The sequence below is a fragment of the Takifugu flavidus genome, chromosome 22 (assembly GCF_003711565.1).
Source record: "Takifugu flavidus isolate HTHZ2018 chromosome 22, ASM371156v2, whole genome shotgun sequence".
NCBI lineage: Eukaryota > Metazoa > Chordata > Actinopteri > Tetraodontiformes > Tetraodontidae > Takifugu > Takifugu flavidus.
Window position 1 is genome coordinate 5971495 of NC_079541.1, and position 18711 is coordinate 5990205.

The 18711-nt window shown below is 51.4% G+C and overlaps 1 protein-coding gene across 10 annotated transcripts in view; it reads right to left on the minus strand.

The window, feature by feature from the left end:
• Window positions 1-601: 601 nt before the first annotated feature.
• The window catches only part of magi2a (membrane associated guanylate kinase, WW and PDZ domain containing 2a), an 86732-nt gene continuing 68622 nt past the window's right edge, over window positions 602-18711 (minus strand). For 3 of the 10 annotated variants that reach the window (XM_057022201.1, XM_057022198.1, XM_057022204.1), the window contains 13 exons: window positions 17733-18413; window positions 13600-13631; window positions 11460-11667; window positions 10286-10327; window positions 10092-10207; window positions 9701-9893; window positions 8388-8627; window positions 7992-8177; window positions 7711-7924; window positions 7410-7614; window positions 6919-7071; window positions 5290-5428; window positions 602-3860 (listed from right to left, as the gene is read on the minus strand). In XM_057022201.1, the coding sequence (XP_056878181.1) occupies window positions 3235-3860; window positions 5290-5428; window positions 6919-7071; window positions 7410-7614; window positions 7711-7924; window positions 7992-8177; window positions 8388-8627; window positions 9701-9893; window positions 10092-10207; window positions 10286-10327; window positions 11460-11667; window positions 13600-13631; window positions 17733-18413 (3035 nt within the window). In that variant the 3' untranslated portion in view covers window positions 602-3234. Of the gene's footprint in view, window positions 3861-4699; window positions 4811-5065; window positions 5429-6918; window positions 7072-7409; window positions 7615-7710; window positions 7925-7991; window positions 8178-8387; window positions 8628-9700; window positions 9894-10091; window positions 10208-10285; window positions 10328-11459; window positions 11668-13599; window positions 13632-17732; window positions 18414-18711 lie in introns of those variants that run through there. The other 7 variants (XM_057022208.1, XM_057022203.1, XM_057022206.1 and 4 more) reach the window with 7 other exon arrangements.

The following is an 18711-nucleotide window of genomic DNA, read 5'->3' on the forward strand; positions in this document are numbered from 1 at the left end:
TATTCCATTTGATTTCTATTTGATTTTATCTTATTTTTCTCTGAGTGCTCTTGTTGCTGTTGTTGCACTGTAAATTTCCCCGTGTGGGACAATAAAGGATCTGAATCTGAATCTGGTTGTCTGCTGCCACCATGTGGTGAAACGAAGGTACTGCAGCAGCGCCAACTAAAATATCAACGCAGTTCTGAAACCGTGAATCTGTAAAGTGCGCCGAGGCTGATTTAAGGGCCACATATCACGGTTTCCTCGGAAAGATGAAGGGAAACATCTGCAGTCTGTTACTTTTTTTGGAATAAAAGCGAGAGACTTTATTTAACTTATATAAAGTCTGATTTGTGCAAAGGCAATTGATGTAAACCTGAACATGAAAGTGTTTTTAAACCGGAACAGAAAGGAGAGATTCTTCTGTAGGATAAAGCTGCCTTAGAAAGAAATATCAGGTTTTCACCTTCAGTAACCGGACCTGCAAGTAGAATATTTTTAAAAAAACTAACTGCAGTCGAGGTCCCCCAAAATGTGAAGCTAGTCCTTTAAACATCCTCGAGGAGCGTCCAAAGCTAACATGCTAACAAACCCCGGAGTCAAAGAACTACACGTGCGCTTCTGTATGAACGTCACCTTTAATAAAAAACACACAACCATAATAAATCACACAGCAGCGTTTCCCAAAGAAATCCGTCACGTGGTGAGATCTTTTTTATTCTGCTAGGATATCGTACAGGTAAACAAGGTTTTAGCAAAAGTTAATATATCCGTCGTGTCGCGTCCCCATAAAAATAGTAACTCCGTCCACATAACTCGTATTTATAGATTTGTCCGCTCAGGTGCGTCGCGTCACGCTCACAAGCTTTCTGATTCTTTCCGCTTGCCGTAGAAAACAGCCTACAGTCAGTTTCCATGGCGACAGCTTGGAAGTGAATAGCGGTGATTTGTGCAAAGGCTGAGCGAAAAACAAACAAACAAACAAACTATAAAAATTCTGTTGTTTATTGAAAACTTTAGTTTTTCAGAAATGTCCTTTAGCAGCTGCTGATTAGCGAGGACCTCTTCACTTGTTTGTAATGTGAAGCACAAGCTAAACCAGAGCTAAAAACAAACTTGAATTAGCCTGCTATTAGTAGAACATCTGGCTAACAGGTTATTTAGCTGTCTAAGGTTAGTGGCGCCACCCCCTGATTTGTCAATATTAGCCGAAAAATCTCTAATGCTATCAGTTTCAACACTTTGCTCGCTGGCTCTATGGTAAAATATCGGAACATATGAATTTTAGCTGTTTGTTGCAACCGTTACTTGATCAACCAGACGAGGACCTCCCCGTAGTTTCTGTCTGAGTAAAAGAAAATGCTAACTTGAACACTAACATTATGAATTAGCCTCAATGTTTCAATACCAATATAGCAACCTTCTTGAGCATTTTCTGACACGATTTTGAGAAACATTCAAAACAGTCAAAGAAACGGCTAACTCGACGTTTAGATTAGCTTAATTAGCTACTTAGCAAGGTGACTTTCTGTTGACTAATTGGCCTTTTATTTTTAGGATTTAATCATTGCAAATTTTCATGATTTTTTTAATGATAATTCAGTTGATGCTAGCTTCAAGCAACATCCTAAACATCCACTCAGGGAAAGAGACAATAAGAGCTAACAAACAAAGAGCACCACAAGAGGAATTAAAAAAAAAACAACACTTCTTGGCGAGTAATAAAGTGGCTTTTACGTAAAATCCGTAGTTTGCGTAGTTTATTTCACGTGCAAATAATGAAGAAACAAAACATTCAGCGATGGTGGATGTGATAAAACGGTTCGACGTGATTTTTTTTTCTGCTAAAACTGAACTACGCCAGAAGCAGTTTACAAGCAGACATGCACCTATTAGCTTAGCAGCTTTGTTCCGTTATCTGAATCGTGGCGCCGTTAGTTAGCGTCGTTGTGGCGGAAAAGTGCCTTGATTAGAAACATGTGAACATAACCGCCACGGCAGGTGGCGTAGCGCTGCCCCCTACTGGTGTGGAGGATGTTGGCTGGTCGGATTCTGAGGCTGGTGTGTGTAAAGGTTCTGACCCACCTCGAGCTTTGGCATCGATTGTAAATGTCACACAGTGTCAACAGGAGCGGAACAAACCTCCGACAGCAGCTGGTGCCGCCAACTCGTCCCTGAAGTTCGGGAAGGGCAACCGGTCGGGCGTCGGGTCAAGTTCGGGGCACTCTGTGCTAACTTTGCGTCGAGAACATGGAGGGAACGAACCGCTAACGCAAGCGCGGCTCGTCAGTCGGGCGATGGAGTGGATTTCATACACACCTTTGAAATAAATTATATATCTGACTGTAAAAATACCGTTATCATTTAAATCTGTAGCAGCCTTTTTTTTTTTTTTAAACGCTAACTGTTGAACGTTTAGCCGCGTTTCCGCCGAGCGGTACAGTTCAGCCTGTGCGGTTCGGATCACGAGTGGACGCCAGCGGCTACGGGCGTAGCTTGACGCGGGCACCGCGTAGCTAAATTCAAAAGTGTAGCACTACGTTTATTTCTCTACGTGGTGACTAATAAATGCTACCAAACTGAGCTGTATGACTCCTCGGAAACCTCGGCTTTTATGCTAAATCCGACCTCCCCTCTAAGGCACTCTGCCCCCTGGTGGTATCTCGTGAACTCCTCTGCTTAGCGTCGGCATCTGGCTCTGTTTAATCGATGAGCGCAGCGCCCCCTGCTGGCCCCTAATGAAACAGAGCACCTGCGCCAACAGCTAGCTGTGCCCCCGACTAAAGTTCTGTCGCCTTAAAGGATGACGTTATTTACAAATGAGCCCAGATGTTCGTATTCTAATATCTCTGTATCATCTGGCAGATGTTCCAGATGTTTCAGGCCGGAACGTCTCTGTTAAGGCAAAAGTTCCGTCGTCGAGTCTCCGAACAAAAAAAAAAGAAAAAAACCTTCCAGGATCTTTTTATTGTTCCAGTTCTCGTTGGTAGTTCTATAAAAACAGTCGCTCACTGTCAGCTTGTGTTTGTTGGTTCTGATTGTGGAGAACCTGTCTGAAGGTTCTGAAGGTTCTGCTCACTCTGGCCTTCCAGGCTTTAAGGTGGTTGGTGTCAAAGAACTCTCAAAATAACTTAAATAAAACTCTTAACGTCGCCACTCCAGACCTACCGGGTCCTGTCGGGGAATGGGGGGGGGTATTAGGAGGGGCCAGGTGTGATCCGGGTCTGGGTGGGCTCTTTAGGATCGGCGTGGTTATCTGCTCAGTGTGGATGTGCCGGCCCTCAGGGCGCTTGGCAGCTTGTCGGATCCGGGAATCTTCCACGGCCCAGGAGAGACGGTGGTCTTCCTCCCCGCCGAGCCGCTCTTGCTAGGGGGGGCGAGTCGGCTCTCTCCTGAGCCTGGTTCCTGCTCCCAGGGTCTGGGGTCCACCTCGTCCCTGCTGTTCCCATTGGTGTGTGGGAGCACAGGGGCGCCGGCAGGCTGGGTGGATTCTCCGGGGCCCTCTGCGGTTCTGTCCTTGGACCTCCCTCTGGAGCTCCTGGAGGGTTTGGCCTCCTCGCTGCCCCCCTCCCCCTCAGCACCAGGCTTGACTCTGTGCCCCTTATGGGTGGACCTGCCACCCTCCTTAACCGCCCTCCTCCCCTGGCTGTTTGGATCCAGGTTCCACAGCTCGGCCTCCTGGGGGCTCTTGGTGTGCTCCTTCCTCCCGTCTCCCGCCACAAGGTCTCGGGGTACGTCCAGGGGCGGGAGGAGGGGCAGGTCGGGGGCCGGGGCCATGTGAGATGAAGCCAGTGATATGGAAAGACTATCGATGGGCGGGGCTACTTCCGACAGGCTTGGAGAGGCTGAAGGGCGAGCGTCCCATGGAGCGGCGTTATCTGGAACACAACGGTCACCGTTAGCATCGTCAGCAGGGACGGTTTAAGGCTAACGCCAACACGAGGTATCGCCTCCTAGCATCGCTCACATTTTACAGGCTGAGGTACAGCTGAACTACGTCACGGAGCGGTGCCACTTACAGACCCTTCAATCTGCCCCCCCCCACAGAAAGAAGGAAGGAAGGTTCTCAGCGACATCTAGAACCTCCGAGGTTCTTTCCTATCAAAAGCTAACTTTGCTGAACACATTTGCTGCAGCCTGGAGTCGTGCTCGCTCAGTCCAGCTCCAATATCAACATTAAAAAGGCTCATTTAATTTTGTTTGTTTGCCTTCAGCCATCCCAAAAAAAGCACAACTTAAGCCAAAATAACTTCAGCTCCTCCTCCCACGCTTCTTTATGCTAATTAACTTAATTGCCGTCGATTATTAGCACCAGCTTCCATTTATGTAAATAAGCAACAGAAAGTGAAGCAAACACAGAAGAAGAAACAAGCCGGTTCCCCCTTGGTTAGCTAGGTCGCATCGTACAGACATGTAACGGATAAACTAGCACACGTGATGAAATGGGCAGGGCAAGTAATTCCAGGAAACTGGGAAAGTACTTGCTAGTACGTAGAATAGGAAGAACGCAAGGACGGCGGCAGACAGAGGACGCGGTTAGCATTAGCATTAGCACAGAATTCACAAAACAGGCTGTGCTGAAAGAGGCTACGATAAACTGGTTCTAGCAAATGCTACCGCTAACCTAGCCGTTAGCCGCTGAGCTACGCGGCAGTTAACTCGGTTAAGGGAACGAGCAAACGACACAAAAGCACAAGAGATTAGTGAGGTCACAAACCGTGTCTTTAGAGTGGCCCATTAGGAAGAAATAGGGGGAGCCATGCTTGTCACTTTTCATGCACATGGAGAGACTGGAAGATACCATTCCTATAGAAGGGGAAGTAACAACCTAGACCAATCAATTAGTGACAGGTCACTGAAATGGACATAAAATGTTAGTCAAGACAGGAGAGAGAGAGAATTAGTCCAACATTGTGGAATTACAGATTAGCCAACGAGTGGAAAAAAGAGGAGTTTGGGGAAAATGTGGAGGTTTTCTTGAGGCTAAGTTCAGCCAGCGCGGTTTTGTGTCATTTAGCTTCTTGAGATTTGCATTCCTGGTTTTAATTCTTAAGTTACAAAGAAATCTTTCATTTTTTTTGCAGTTGTTTATCATCTAAAGGTGAGGGCTTTGATCTCAGGCGTCTGTCTTTGAAGTTGGAACCGACGCTCAAAGTTAGCCGAACTTTAGTTTCGCACGTGTTCCCCAAAGTCGGACGATTATTCCTAAATTGTAATTGAATAAAACAGGATCAGAGTATTAAAACAGAGGTTTGCAGACGGATGCTAACATGTGTAGCCACGAGCTAACGCAGTGGTGGTTCTCACCGTACTCTGGGACCTGGCCCGTGCCCCTCTTCAGGAGCAGGCGGACTCGCCGCCCTCCGGACTTGATCAGCTCGATGGCTCTGGCGTGGGTCATGTTCTGGGTGCTCTCGCCGTTGATCTCGATGATTTGATCCCCGACCTGGAAGTTTGCGATGGAGACGAGAGACTCTGTCACACCAGGACCTGAAGACGGAAGCGTTACACCTTCCGGATCCTTCTGGCCCGGAATCACCAGGCTGGAGCCGGTCTGGTCCAACTTGGAACCATCCCGATTTCACTGGCTACCACAGGAAGAAGGAAGCAGGACGGAAAGTCTCCTAATTGGTAGAGACAGGTAGCGCACCCAAACAGGAAGTGGCTGTCATCCTGTCCAACAAGTTTCTCTTTAGCGGAACTCAAAGATGCTAACGAGTCCCCGTCATTCCCACCTGGAACACGCTGAAGGTCAACGCATTCAGACTCATTTACGGCTCCAATAACGAAGCTTTTAAAGCCAAGCCGGAATTAGCGGCGAGCATGTTGGCGAGTGATGGAAACACAACGGAGGAGGCGTGAAGAGAGGAGCAGCGTAACGAAGGTGCAGATGGAATATCGAGGAACTTCACCACGACAGCCAATTACAGAGATCAATATGGATCTATAACTCATCAGCCCTGCGGCCAGCTGCTAATTAGCATTAGCAGCAGCCAAATGGCGAAATTAATGACGGCTTTGTTTCCGACATTTGAAAGGAATTATGTCGGATTCCTGTTGTGTTGCGCTGCTGATGAAGATGTGATGAATTCTAATCACCTAAAACAACTCCGTGTTGTATCGTCAATGCTAGCTAGCCGCTTCATCTTAAAGAGCTGGACTTGCGTAATTCCCGACATTTTCCCGGTAAAGCTCACAAAGGTGGATCAGGGCTATTGTCCGGTGGAGGTGTGAATTAAGAAGGTGGATTCATGCTAAATCCACAGGTTTAACCAAACACGGCGTCCAGTCTAGCTAATAAATGAAAAAAGACAAGCTAACGCCGATTCAGCGGCAATCAATCAATCAATCATTTCACGCTAAAGAAGCTACTGGAACCTGAAAGACACCCATTAGCTGGTGTTAGCGCTCCTCGCTTTATTCGAGTGTTTCCTCCGCCCTCTCACCCTCCGCCTGGAGGGTAAGAGCTCCTCCTCTGGGGGCCATTCTGTTCAAACGATCTTTGACAGGTTCATTACAGACGAGGAGAGAGGAGCAGCCGCGGCTAACGGCCGCGCACATATAAGATGTCAGAAAGACCAGATGAAGGCGGACAGGCGACAAACGGAGAAAAACCTCTGCTGGAAGTTGCAATTTATGCCGCCGGCAGTGAAGCGCGCAAAACAAATGAGGGCAAATTCGCACAGCGAGCGCGTCGCCGGGGAAGCTAACACTAGTTCCCGCTGAGCTGCACGGTGGCGGCTGTAGCTAGAGGGAAGGTTGAGCAACTGAAGTTAGCGTGTGTGTTTTATCCATCTTCATCTGGGAATATTAAAACCCGACATGGAGGAAAGAGAGAAACGCAACAACCTGACAGACGCTTCCCGAGAACCTCGATAGCATCTTGCAGTTAGCGCTAACATGTGATCCGGGGCGACGGCGGGCGGGTGGACCTACCCTCATCCTCCCGTTGCGTATGGCCGGCCCGTCGTCCGCCAGCCTCAGGACGAACAGGTCCATCTTGTACTCCCGCCCGCCGCGGATGCTAAAACCGAAGCCCTTGACGCTTTTCTCCAGCTCCACCGTGAAGAAGTCAAAGTCCTGGGCCAGCTGGGACAAACAGAACCCCCCCACCCCCGATTAGAGGAACCGGAGCAGAACTCAGCAAAGAGGGAACAAAAGCAAAGAGTGTGATCGCGGTCGCCTCCAGAGGGAAGGAGATTAAACATGTTAGCATCCTGAAGCATCAGCGAGCTACTAAAGGAGCCGTTTCCACCTTCATCTGTGGGGAAATAAGCTCGAATTAGACGTCCACATTTAAATAAAGAGGGAAAACACTAAAACAGGTGAAGGCAAATAAACGTTCCCTCGTATCTTTGCTAATTCTCCCCTCATGCTAACAGCTAATGTGCTAGCGCGGCTGTCACAGGCAGCGGGTCCAGTGGTACCTGGACGGGGGGCATCCTGTACTCGGGGATGGTGAACTGTCTGTAGTCCAGCAGCGGCGGGTGTCTGTACTCCAGTGTTGGCGGCTGCCTGTAGTCCGCCACGGGGGGGTGGCGGTAATCCACCGGCGGCTGGCGGTAGTCTGTGAACGGCGGCTGCCTGATGTCCGGTTTGACGTCCTGCCGGGCCTTGACCTCTGACCTGTAACTAACAGACCAATCAGAAGCCACAGCATAGAGGACGAGACCTCAGGGGGAGGCGAGCGGGGAGGAGGGGGGCGTCTGCGGACGTTTGGCGGCTCACCTGCTCTCGTGGGGGTAGGTCTGTGGCGGGGGGGCGGGCAGGTGGGGCACCGGACTCTGGTGCTGGATGGGCTGACCGACGGGAGCGAGCGGTTCCGCCGCCGCCTGGTTGGGCGGCGAGGCCGCCGCGGAGCTCAGCTGGTTCTGGGGGCTGTGCTGATGGGCCATCGGGCTCTGCTTCTCCGAGGTGGGGGCTGAGGGGGGGTTGCTGACCTCTGCAGGCAAACGCAGGAACAGTCCGGATCAGCACGCCAGACGGCGGCGGCGCCGTGTCCGACTCACCTTCCTGCGGTATGATCCTCAGCGTGACGCTCAGGCCGGCGTCCTTGATTAGCTTGACGATGTCGGCGTGCGGCATGCTAACGATGGACTGGCCGTTCACCGCCAGGATCCGGTCGCCCACCTTCAGCTTCCCGCAGCGGTCGGCCGGGCTGCCCTCGATGATGCGGCCGATTTTATGCGGCACGGCTGCGTGGGGACAGAACACGCCGCAGGTGAAGCTGTGACGCGTCTCTCTCTCTCAAAGGGGGGCGTGGGCGAGCCGCGCGGGGTGATTGACAGGTCGTGGGAGGGAGATGTAATTGAAAACACCAAAGAAGAAGAATTCCCTGACGCTCGACCTCCGTTATCCCGGAACCCCTCGAACGCTCCCGACCACATAACGACAGCTCGACTCACCGTTGGCCACGGCCGCCTCGGGCCGGTTCAGCGAGCTGATGATGACGAACCCGAAGCCTTCGCTCTCCTTCCGACTGATGATGACGTCGCTGGGCTGCGTGCTGGCCAGCGCCCTGTCCGAAGGGGCGGCGGCGTTGGCCGTCTGGGCAGCACCGGTGCTGTTGGCGTACGTGAAGTCGCTGCGGGGCGAGCTGTGCTGCGTCGACGCCGAGCAGGGGCTGCGGCCGTTCTGCGGCTCACCTGCAGGGGGCGACGGTGAGGTGAGCAGAGGTGGAAAAAGAGAGCGGACGGCGAGCGGCGACCAACACCTCGCAAACTGGCGGTGGGAGTCAGACAATTAGGATGGAAGAAAGGTCGTCAGAGGAGGCCGGTGAGTCAGAACGAGAGTGGGATGAAGTGGATCGGCGGGAAAAGTGGCTGCGATAATGAGATCATGTGATGCTCCCAGAACCCTGATGACGACTGCAGAACAAGAACGTGTGTGTGTGTGTGAGAGAAAGAGATTTCTTGTATTTGCTACATATCAGGTACCACAATCTACATTTAACCAGCAAAGTGGGGACCTGTTTGTGCAGCGGGGCCATTTTGGCTGGTCCTCGCAATTTCAAAGGACTGTTTGAAGATTAAAATATACGTTTATAAGGTCGATGATAGAATTGGGTTTAGCTTCGGGGACACAGCTGGGTGTGTGTGTGTATTCATAGAATTTAACATTATTGTGTATTTCTAGCCGCTAGATTCTAGCGGAAGGCACAGAGACACCAAAAGACGCTTCAGCTAAAGAAAAAAAGGAGTAATTCTGCACCACCCACTCAGCAAACCTGTGACGAGCCATTTAGCAAACACATGACAGCAGGTAAACATCGGCTTCACCAACGCCACCGCTAATTTCATAGCCGTGGAAATGATAGCGATTCAAGTGACGTGAAGGCTTGATGGTAGGTATAATGTGTCAACATCATCATGTGGAGTTCTAGTGACATTACTTGCTAATGCTTGTCTATTTAATTAAAAATACCGAGTCAGATTTAAATGATGTCATTTTAATTTTAAGATATTTGCCTCCGTTTTTTTTAAAAATTCATTTTTACATAAGCAAACCCGATTTGTTGTTTTCTCCTCTCTTTTATGGAGAGCCTGCATGTGCTGATAAGCCAGCAGTTATTTATTTATTGTATAAATCACATTTTAAATAATACCGCAGGGCAAAGTCCCCGCAAAGATAGCAATGCGAGGATGTGTGTGTTCTTGTTTCCAGACGATTAACCCCGCCTCCCTGAGGTTACAGGTCGCCGAGCGGCGCCCGTCCTCACCTGCCGCCTGAAGCCTCCGCCGGATGACCAGGTTCACCTGGCCGTTCCTCGCCGCCCCGTGCATCAGATCGATGACGTATCTGTGCGGCTTCCCCACCACCGGGATCCCGTCCACAAACAGCAGCTCGTCGCCGGGCCGCAGGCGTCCGTCCAGGTCCGCCGGGCTCTTCTCGATGATGGCGCCGATCAGGATCTGTCATCGAAAGTGTTCCGTTAGCTCCGGCACGCCGCGGATCACGGCCAGCGTGCAGTGACGGTTAAAGAGGCTGTTATTGGTGTCACGGCAGCCAGAGCCCGCACTCGCTCGGGGGTCAGAGGTCAGGGGTTACACAGTGTGTGGAGGGTTAGAGAGGAAGAGGTGACAGGTTTCCACGCCCATCGCCATACGAGCCTTCTCACGTGTCTCCGGACTCACAGGCTGCCCCGCCTCGTCCCCGCCCAGCACTCGGAAGCCGAACCCTGACTTCTGCCGCCGCAGGTGCACCTCGATGTCCTGGAAGTCGGCGCCTGCGGCGAGAACGGGGGGAGCGTGAGGCCCCGGGGCGGATGAGTGGCTTCGGGGGGTTTAAAAGGGGCGGAGCTTACCTGAGGAGTCCGCTGGGAAAACGCTCCTGGGCTGGGCCGGTTCTGGAAAAAAAGGGAACAGGAAGCAGCCGTGAGGACAGACACAGGGACCAGGACAGGTCGGCTGGGAGCGTCCCAGAATTCACGGGAAGCGCGACCACGGATGAAGGATTGAGCTCACTGGCACGGGAAAAATAAACACACTTTCCGACTGCAGCCCAGGGGGGCGGTTCAGTCGTTACCGTAGAAACGGCACGCCGGCGGTGGTCCGGTGTGAGAAAGGACGACACTAAAGAGAAACTGCAGTCAAACCAGGTGTTGGGGGCGGAGCCAGGACGTCTGGGCTGGTTCATGACAACCAGTGTTTGGATGCTTTGACCTTTGACCTGGAACTGGCCTGTAAATCAGTCAAATAATCATCCGTGCCCGTTTGACCTCACGAGGAAGAGCTGGACAGCTAAGGAGGACGGAGGACAGGTACAGGAAAGGACATGACCTGTCCGTCTGAGGACCAGGTGTCAAGATGAAGGACGAAAACACAAACACACACACACACACACACACACATTCTACCACATCTTTAAGGTACCATTGGTCTGACCTCCCTAACAGGGTCAAAGGTCATCTTAGTTCTTAGCACTCACGAAGAACTTTTTTGCTAACACTCAGCCATCCGGCCATTGGACCTGAATGCTACATTAGCTAGCAGAGGCGCTGGGCTAGCATGGATTCACCGTTCTTTCTGCCACATCGATCATCAAACTATAACAAAAGCTGAAAAGAATTTTGCTACTAATGTTTGAAATTTTTCAAGTTCAAAAGCTATAAGAGACGTATCCCGAGTCCAGGTCACACTTTTCCACTCACCTTCTGTCCAACGGTCGGCCCGAACCCCCCCTCCCCCACGTGCTATTAGCAACAGTTAGCAGTGATTTTAGAAGAGCTGCTGTGTGTGAACCAGAAACCCATCATGTCTCCTTTTTTGCCAACACAGGCAGATTTTTAATGGTGCCATCACAGCAGAAGCGGCCTCCTCCCCCACGTTTCACACACATCAGGAGGTTTTAACATCACGGCACCAAACCCTCCTCCCTCCAAAGATCACCTGTGTGTTGATTTATCAGTTTATGGAGCTCGTGAAGCTCCAGGTACCGTTTTTCTTGTCTGCACCTGCAGTTTGAACTCTGGTACTTACGCCTACTCTCAAAGATAGCCCTGGACTTCTCGTAAAGGTCATAGGGGTCTGGTTTGGCCAGGGCCAAGGCCTCGGAGGCGGAGTCTGGGACCGAGGCCCTGTGGAGGTGGTGGGTTGGGAAGGGGGCGCTGTAGGGGATTACAGGTGCTGACAAGCTGGTCTGAGCTGGGCTGCTCTGGCCCTGCTGGGACTCCCACTGCTCCAGAACCTGTAAAGCACAGCGGTATGAGGGGAGGGGGGAGTTGTTGCAGGTCAATATTTTACGCCACACTCAATTGTTGCTAGGTAACCACGACATCAACAGTGCTTTCATGAACTTTGAGTGTTTGCTAATCCTCCTTTCTGTCAAGCCTTCAGTCCCCCCCCCCCGCAACGACTTTCTGACAATCACGCTTTAGCATTTTCTGCCACAGAAGACGCTATTTATGTGTAATAAATGAAATGCTGCTGCTTTTGACACTAAAAAGGGTCTGAAAGCTCAGGCTTGCCTTCCAAACCTGCTAAACTCAAAGGCAGAGAAGAAAAGAGCAGTTCTAAGCAGCATTAAGAAACAGAAACATTTCGCAGGACAAATGTTTATTTGTAGCACGCTAACTGCTAAATCTTGTCACTTAATATTAGTCAGCTTTTTTTTACCAGAACAACTACTCTGAGAAAAGAGTAAAATAAGAATTTCACAGTTTCATTTGTTGCGGTTTGATTCCAAATAAGACAGAATGCAGAGTTGCTAGCATTGCTACAAGCTAAACTAACGAAAGCTTGGATCCACGCGCCATCGCACGGTGAGGAGGAAACCCAAAACTTGACTTCCTGCGTTGAGGATTAACAGACAATCAATCCATAGCGGAACAGCACAGAAGCTACAGTTAGCAAGGTTAGTGGCTAAAACAGTACCGGGCCCTGTTATTGGGATTCAGGATGTAAGTGAAGAAGAAGAGAGACGGATGATTTTCTGAGTAAAAGCAAAAGTTAACCGTAAATTTGACTTGAAAAAATCGCGTTAGCCAGATTTTACGCACCGACTGTCCCAAAACATCTACCTCCGTTTCCTCTTTCAAGTGTTTGAGGCGACGGCGTCGGGTTGGACGGTGTCAGATTACACCCGGTCGCTCGGTGCGACGTTAAGCTGACAGCGACGGTGACGCGGCGACACGTCAAACGGCGCTAGCGACAGATTCACCTCTAAACGTGAGACAAAAAGTGTGGAAAATCAGGTGACAGAAATGAAACAAACGAAAAAAAATAAAATAATAACATGAGCTGAGCTAATGTGTTGCTAATGTGTCGCCCAAAAGAAGAGATGGAAATACTGAAGAAAGAAAAAGCTACGCTAATTTGGGATTGTTATAACATTAAAAGCTAATAGGTTTTGACACAGTAACACTTCATTGTTTTGCTTTATTAGCTTAGCATTTTATTTTTGGCACTGTTTAATGAGGACAAAACCGGTCCTGAGACGAGTGTGTTTAATCACGTTTTAACATTCACGCTAGGAAAAAGCTAATCAATTGCTGTTTATATACTGCAGCCGGCCACCGGGGGGAGTAAAGACGGTTTGGGTTTTTGCTCTGTGAAAGGCAAATTTACGGGAACATCAATATTCTGTTTGTCTTCCATCTGAAAAGTGTCGCCTGTGCTGTTGACCCGTGTTTGAGCGCCAGCATCGCCGAGGTTTGATTTCCACTTTCCAAAGGTGGCAGAAAGAAACACAGGAAATGGCGAAGGAGCAAAGAAAGGATCGTCGGAAAGTGCGAAAAGCTTTTAAAGCCATTAAAAGGCAGAAAAAGAGGCATAAATTGCGAATAAAGTGGAGATAAAAATGCACTGGGAGGCTCTGTAGTGGGCGCACAACCTTTACAGCGGCGAGTCCTCAGGTGACTCACACCTGACCCGACGTTATGATACTTGAGCCTGTCGCCATCTAATAAAGTCGAGAGGTGTTACGCAACCCAGGGCCGGCGAGAATCATCAGGAGGGTTACGAAGGCCGAGTTATAGGTGTTATAAACGCGCTATTAGCTTTTTTTTTAGCGTGTGATTAGCGCAGACAGGGACAAGGGCAACAGGTGCGGAGCGTAGGGAATTTAACCGCTTCTATAAAAGCAGGAAATGGGGGCTGAACAGCGGTGGGCGGGTGTTACCTGCTTGGGGGTCTTCCAGGGTGAATAGTGACCTGCAATGTTGAGAAAACAAAAATGTTTGAGAGTGGAAAAAAAAGGGCAGGAACACAGGAAATGTGATTAAAAGAAGGAACAAAAACAGATAAACCCATAAATGAAACAGGGAAATGACCAACAAACACAAAAAAAGACTCAACGGGATGAAAATGGAAACTTTAAACAAAAAAAACCAGATGTTTCCCCAAAAAGAAGATCCGGAGACGCGAAAGCGGTTGGAAAAGGAGAAGTGATGCTATATGGGGCTTCGGCTCAATCCCACATGGAGGGCATAAAGTGTTGCAGCTAACCTGTGTGTACAACTGTCCCTGGCTAGGCTAGGCTAGGCTAGGCTACGGTCCAGGGACGGTGGACATTTTGTCGCCCTCAGCTCAGGTTTTGCTGCAGCTGAGACGGAGAAAAGGACCAACAGTAAAGGGGAGCTGTCCGTGGTGCTGAAACCCTTTAGCCTTGATGCTAACAGAGGCATCGGCACACACAGGTGGAAACCCAAGTCCATGAATCAGCCCAGCACAGTGGTTTAAGTGGTCAACTATGATGCTACAGCAGCACAGCCACGTAGAACCAGCAGCGTTTACGGGTTAAAGATCCCAGTCCTCCCACTCAGAAGTTGAGCATCCAGAGGAATTCTCCAGCCACTGGGGTCTCCGTGTTGTTCGCCACAATCTGAATTAGCATCAGCATTTACTCAACCTCTGAACTCTTTGTGCTTCCATAAGGATCCAGTCTCAGCTTCCAGGGAGAGAACGGGGAATCTGGCTGCCAGGCAGAGCTCCGCTGGCAGAGAGCCCGCCTCGTCGGGCCTCTGCTCCCTCTTCTGGTACCACGCAGGAATCACCGCCTCATTACACGCTAATTCCCGCCATGGCCGGAAGAAGACCGACGAATCGGAACCCTCCGTCTCTTTCATTGCGTGGCAGCTCTTCAGCGGCCGACCTCAGGTCAAAGGTCAGCTCAGAGACGTGTAAATTACCCAGAGAGCACAAGAAGATGTGGGCACGCGTACGAGCCGGCTGAAGGGAACGTCGCTACATGGAGCGGGCGAGCAAGGGTGTGTGGGCGGGCAGTGAGGGAGGCGGCCAAACCCGAATGAGTACAAGTCTCAGCGGCTAACGGCCGCGGCTAACGGCTGCCGCTACGACAACAAAGCCTGACAAAGCCTGCAATATGCTAAAGGAGGTAGGTTAGAATACAACAGCAAACACACACCCGCCCACACACACACACACACACACACACACACACACACACACACACACACACAATCTGTTCCCACTCCAAACTCATCTCAAAATTAGCGAGAGCTGAGTTTAGCTACTAAAAGGTTTCTTTGTCCGTTTGTGTTCTGAGGCTTAAGTCGTGAACCAAAGTCACTGCTTTGTTTTCTCTGCTCCAGCCTTTGGCTTGTTTTTGTATTTTGCACTTATTCAAATGTAAATAGACATTGTAGGACGCTGAAATCGGGCACAACATCCCGATAGGCCGTGCCGTTCTGTAAACAATAGCCAAATGCCACATTAGCAGCTTTTGTGTCCACCCCTGCATCTGATATTAGCATTGTAAGTGGTTCCTCCCTGCAGGCTAACAGGAACTGACGGCAAACCTGCCCCCGTGTTCCCACATTAATTAACGCCGCTGAGAGACGGCGCCCACGTTTCTGAGGCAAAAAACACTCGAGTCAACGCCGGATTTAAGGGACGGCTAAATAGCGCGTCTGCTACGAGCGTGGGCTAACGGAGCTTCGTTAACTGGCCACTTTGAGCAGAATCGCTCTCATTCTGGGGCGATGAGCCGACCTTTTTATGGCCGAGGACCCAACGACCAGATGATTACGATCCAGCCGCACAAGCGAAAGATTTAGCTCAGATAAAACCTTTAGCGGGATGGTTTACGACGGCGGGGAGGTGATGGAGGTGTGGCCAGAACGGCGGGCGGCTGGAAATGGACGAGATAAATCACGGAGCGATTTGATTAACGCGCGGAAGATTTGATTGAAACAGCGGAGAGATGATGGGGAGAGGCACGTTTCATCATTTCCTCGTCCTGTCCGTCATTCCTCACTGGCAACGTAAACCTGTCGGTTATCGTTGAGCAGAAACGTCCTCGGGGGGGAGGGGTAATGAAAAAATGACTGATGGCAAGTTTAATAATGAAAATGGAAAACAGCCTGATGACCGATCTGCTGCTTTGACGAGTTCTGACACTGATCAAAGGATCAAAGCTGAATCATGACACGACAGTCAACGTAAACAAGACGACAACCAGCTGAATCCTGATGGGCTCGTCCGCCCGCGGCTCCGTCCATTCCTGTTTTTATTAATGATTGTAGCGGAGCTGTGACCTCGTAAAACAACGCCCCCTAGTGGCCAACCCAGACCCGTAAAACTCAGCCTGTACGTAAAAATGTCCAGTATTTTGAGCTGTGGAGATAATGAAAAAAAAACTGTGAATGAAGTTCTTGAGAGTTGGGATGATTTCATAAAGGTGGAGAAGTGGCGTCGAGGACGTGAGAGGAGCCCCCCCCCCCCCCCCGACCTTTTACTACCTCTCGTGTTCGTCCTCGCCGCTGAATCACAGCCTCTTTCTGCCTGTGCCTCCGCTAACGTACGGGAGAAAAGCCAAAACGCAGGCCGATGACGAGCAGTGAGAGGGACACGCCTCTGAATATATGAATCGGGTCCCTGCCCCGCCCTCCTCCGTGTCACCTTCAACCCTGGACGGGGGGGACATTTGTCCATCAGCGTCGAAAGCTCAACAAGTCGCAGCGGTTAAATGAGAAAATGGAAATGAAACTTGTTGGAGAAAGCAGCATTGATGCTAACGAAGCATGGCAGCTTAAACTCTGAAAACTATACGGCTAATTAGCAGGAGATGCTATTGGAGACAACCGCCGTCCCTCGGAAAAGACCAATGAATGGGGGGCTATGTGAGCGCTAAGCTAGCCTTCAAACACGCCACCATCCCGATAGGTCCAACGCTTTCCGAAACTTCGCTTCAAACAAGCGTCCCAAAGGCGTCAGCGGAGCCCAGAGACGAGGAGCTAAAACAGCGGAGGCTAATGTGAGGCTAATGTGAGCGGAAGAACAGAGACGTTACTGAGGCTGTGTGGCTCGGGGAGGGCCGGCGTCTCCAACAGCGACGTTAGCGACGTCTGAGCCGTTGACGTCTGTGCCGACTGGGTGATTCTCTAAATTTCCAGGAGCCACAGCTCGTCGTACCGCCGGGAACGGACACAAACAGATGCTGAAGTGCCTGTGCGAGACGCGTGCTGATGAGGTAAAATGCAGCGTATGAAGACGCCGCCGCTCACGTCAGGAAGGTCGACCCAGGGACCCGGAGGGACCCGGGTTCTGGGAGGGCTCCACGTCCTCCACGCGTGTCCACAGATTAGCATCAGGGATATCATCCTCCCTCTGCTGACCGAGACCGGAGGTAAAAGAAATAAAATAAACGGAACCAAATCCATTCAGAGGACGCCGCTGACCTTTGCGATAACTCTCAGCGGCGTCGGTGGCGCCGGGCCGCTGGCATTATGTGACATTATGGAACACACAGAGGAACAAAGCGCTCGCAGCCCCTCATTCAGGCTGCTAAAGTTCAGAAACCTTCATTCTTCCACCCTTTTAGACCCCCCTCCTGTCCTATAAACCACAGCTGGAGCTTCACCTCCCCTGTCAGGACCAGTCAATAGGTTGCGTCGGCTCGCAAATTCTAATGCTGGAAGAGACGTTTCAGTTGGCTACGGACCCAGACCTGCGGTCAGGACGCGGCGGCCGAGGAAAAACAGAAGGCCGAACATCCCAGAAAACATCTGTCTGAACCCAAAACACCAGCGCTGAGAGAAACTTGGAAAACACTCAGCCATTTATCGACCCACCGCACCGCTTTTATATAAAGGGACCAAAGGGGGGCACTTGAGAGGAGCCCCGCTTCAGAGACGCTGCAGGACTGCACAATAAGTTCCTGCACCTTTGGACTGGACCACACGTGCAGATGGGACAGATAAGAAGGCAGACGGCCTGAAGGAGCAGATAAGGAGCAGAGGAGGGGAGATCTAAGACCGCCGCTGAGCCCAGCCTCGTTTGAAGCGCCCCTACCTGCTCCGCCTCTCTGGACCACCAGGCAGGTCTCGGCTCCCACGCCGCACTCCTTGAGGAGCTCCACCACCTGGGCGTGCGTGAACCCGTGCACCGGTTGCTTGTTTATCTCCACAATCAGGTCTCCCTCGCAGATGCCCGGGCAGCCCAGCGGCTCCAGGACCTGCTTGACCCGCTGGCCCGTGGCGCTGTCCGCTATGGTGAAGCCGAAACCGTCCACGCCCTTCACCATGGTCAGGGTCAGGAGCTCGCCCTGGGTGGTTCCGGACGACGCCATGGACACGCTGTCAGGAGGAGTGGCGCCAGTAGGGGGAGGCAGCGAGCCGTCTAAGTGAGTGTCGCCCGGGTGAGGAGGGAGCAGCTGCTGCTGGGCGTTCACCTGGTCCTGGCCCGGATCGCCCATCAGCCGCGCCGTGCGCGAAAGGTAGTCCAGGTAGTTCTCGTAGCCCGTCCTCCCGTTCACCAGGAGGGGGCGCTGCTCCGTGATGCCCAGCGGCGAGATGACGGCGGCGGTGTTGTTGCCGGTGTCGGCGGCCTCCGCGGGGTCGTAGGGCAGCGGGTACCCGCGGCACAGCACCAGCGTGACGCTCTGGCCGATCGGCACCGACTGGAACAGCTTGACCACGTCGGAGTGGGTGGTGCCCAGGACGCACACGTCGTTGATGTAGACGATGACGTCGCCTGCGGAGACCAGAGTGGAGAGCGAGCTGGGATGGTTAAACTGGGCGGGGCCCGGGCCCGGGGGCACGCTCCCGTCTTATCTGCTTGACAAGCGGCGAAAGTGTTCGCCTTCTACGGGGGGCGAACTCTTTCAACGGCTCGAGGCGGCGCAGATAAAACCGGCCGACAATTAAACGCTCCCACGCAGAAAAGCACGCCAGCCGGTTATCTTTGTCTCAGCGGCTAAATATGGGAGAGGCGCGGCGAGACCAGGCGCGACGCCATTCGTTCCGAAGTCTGACGAACAGCAGGGATCTGT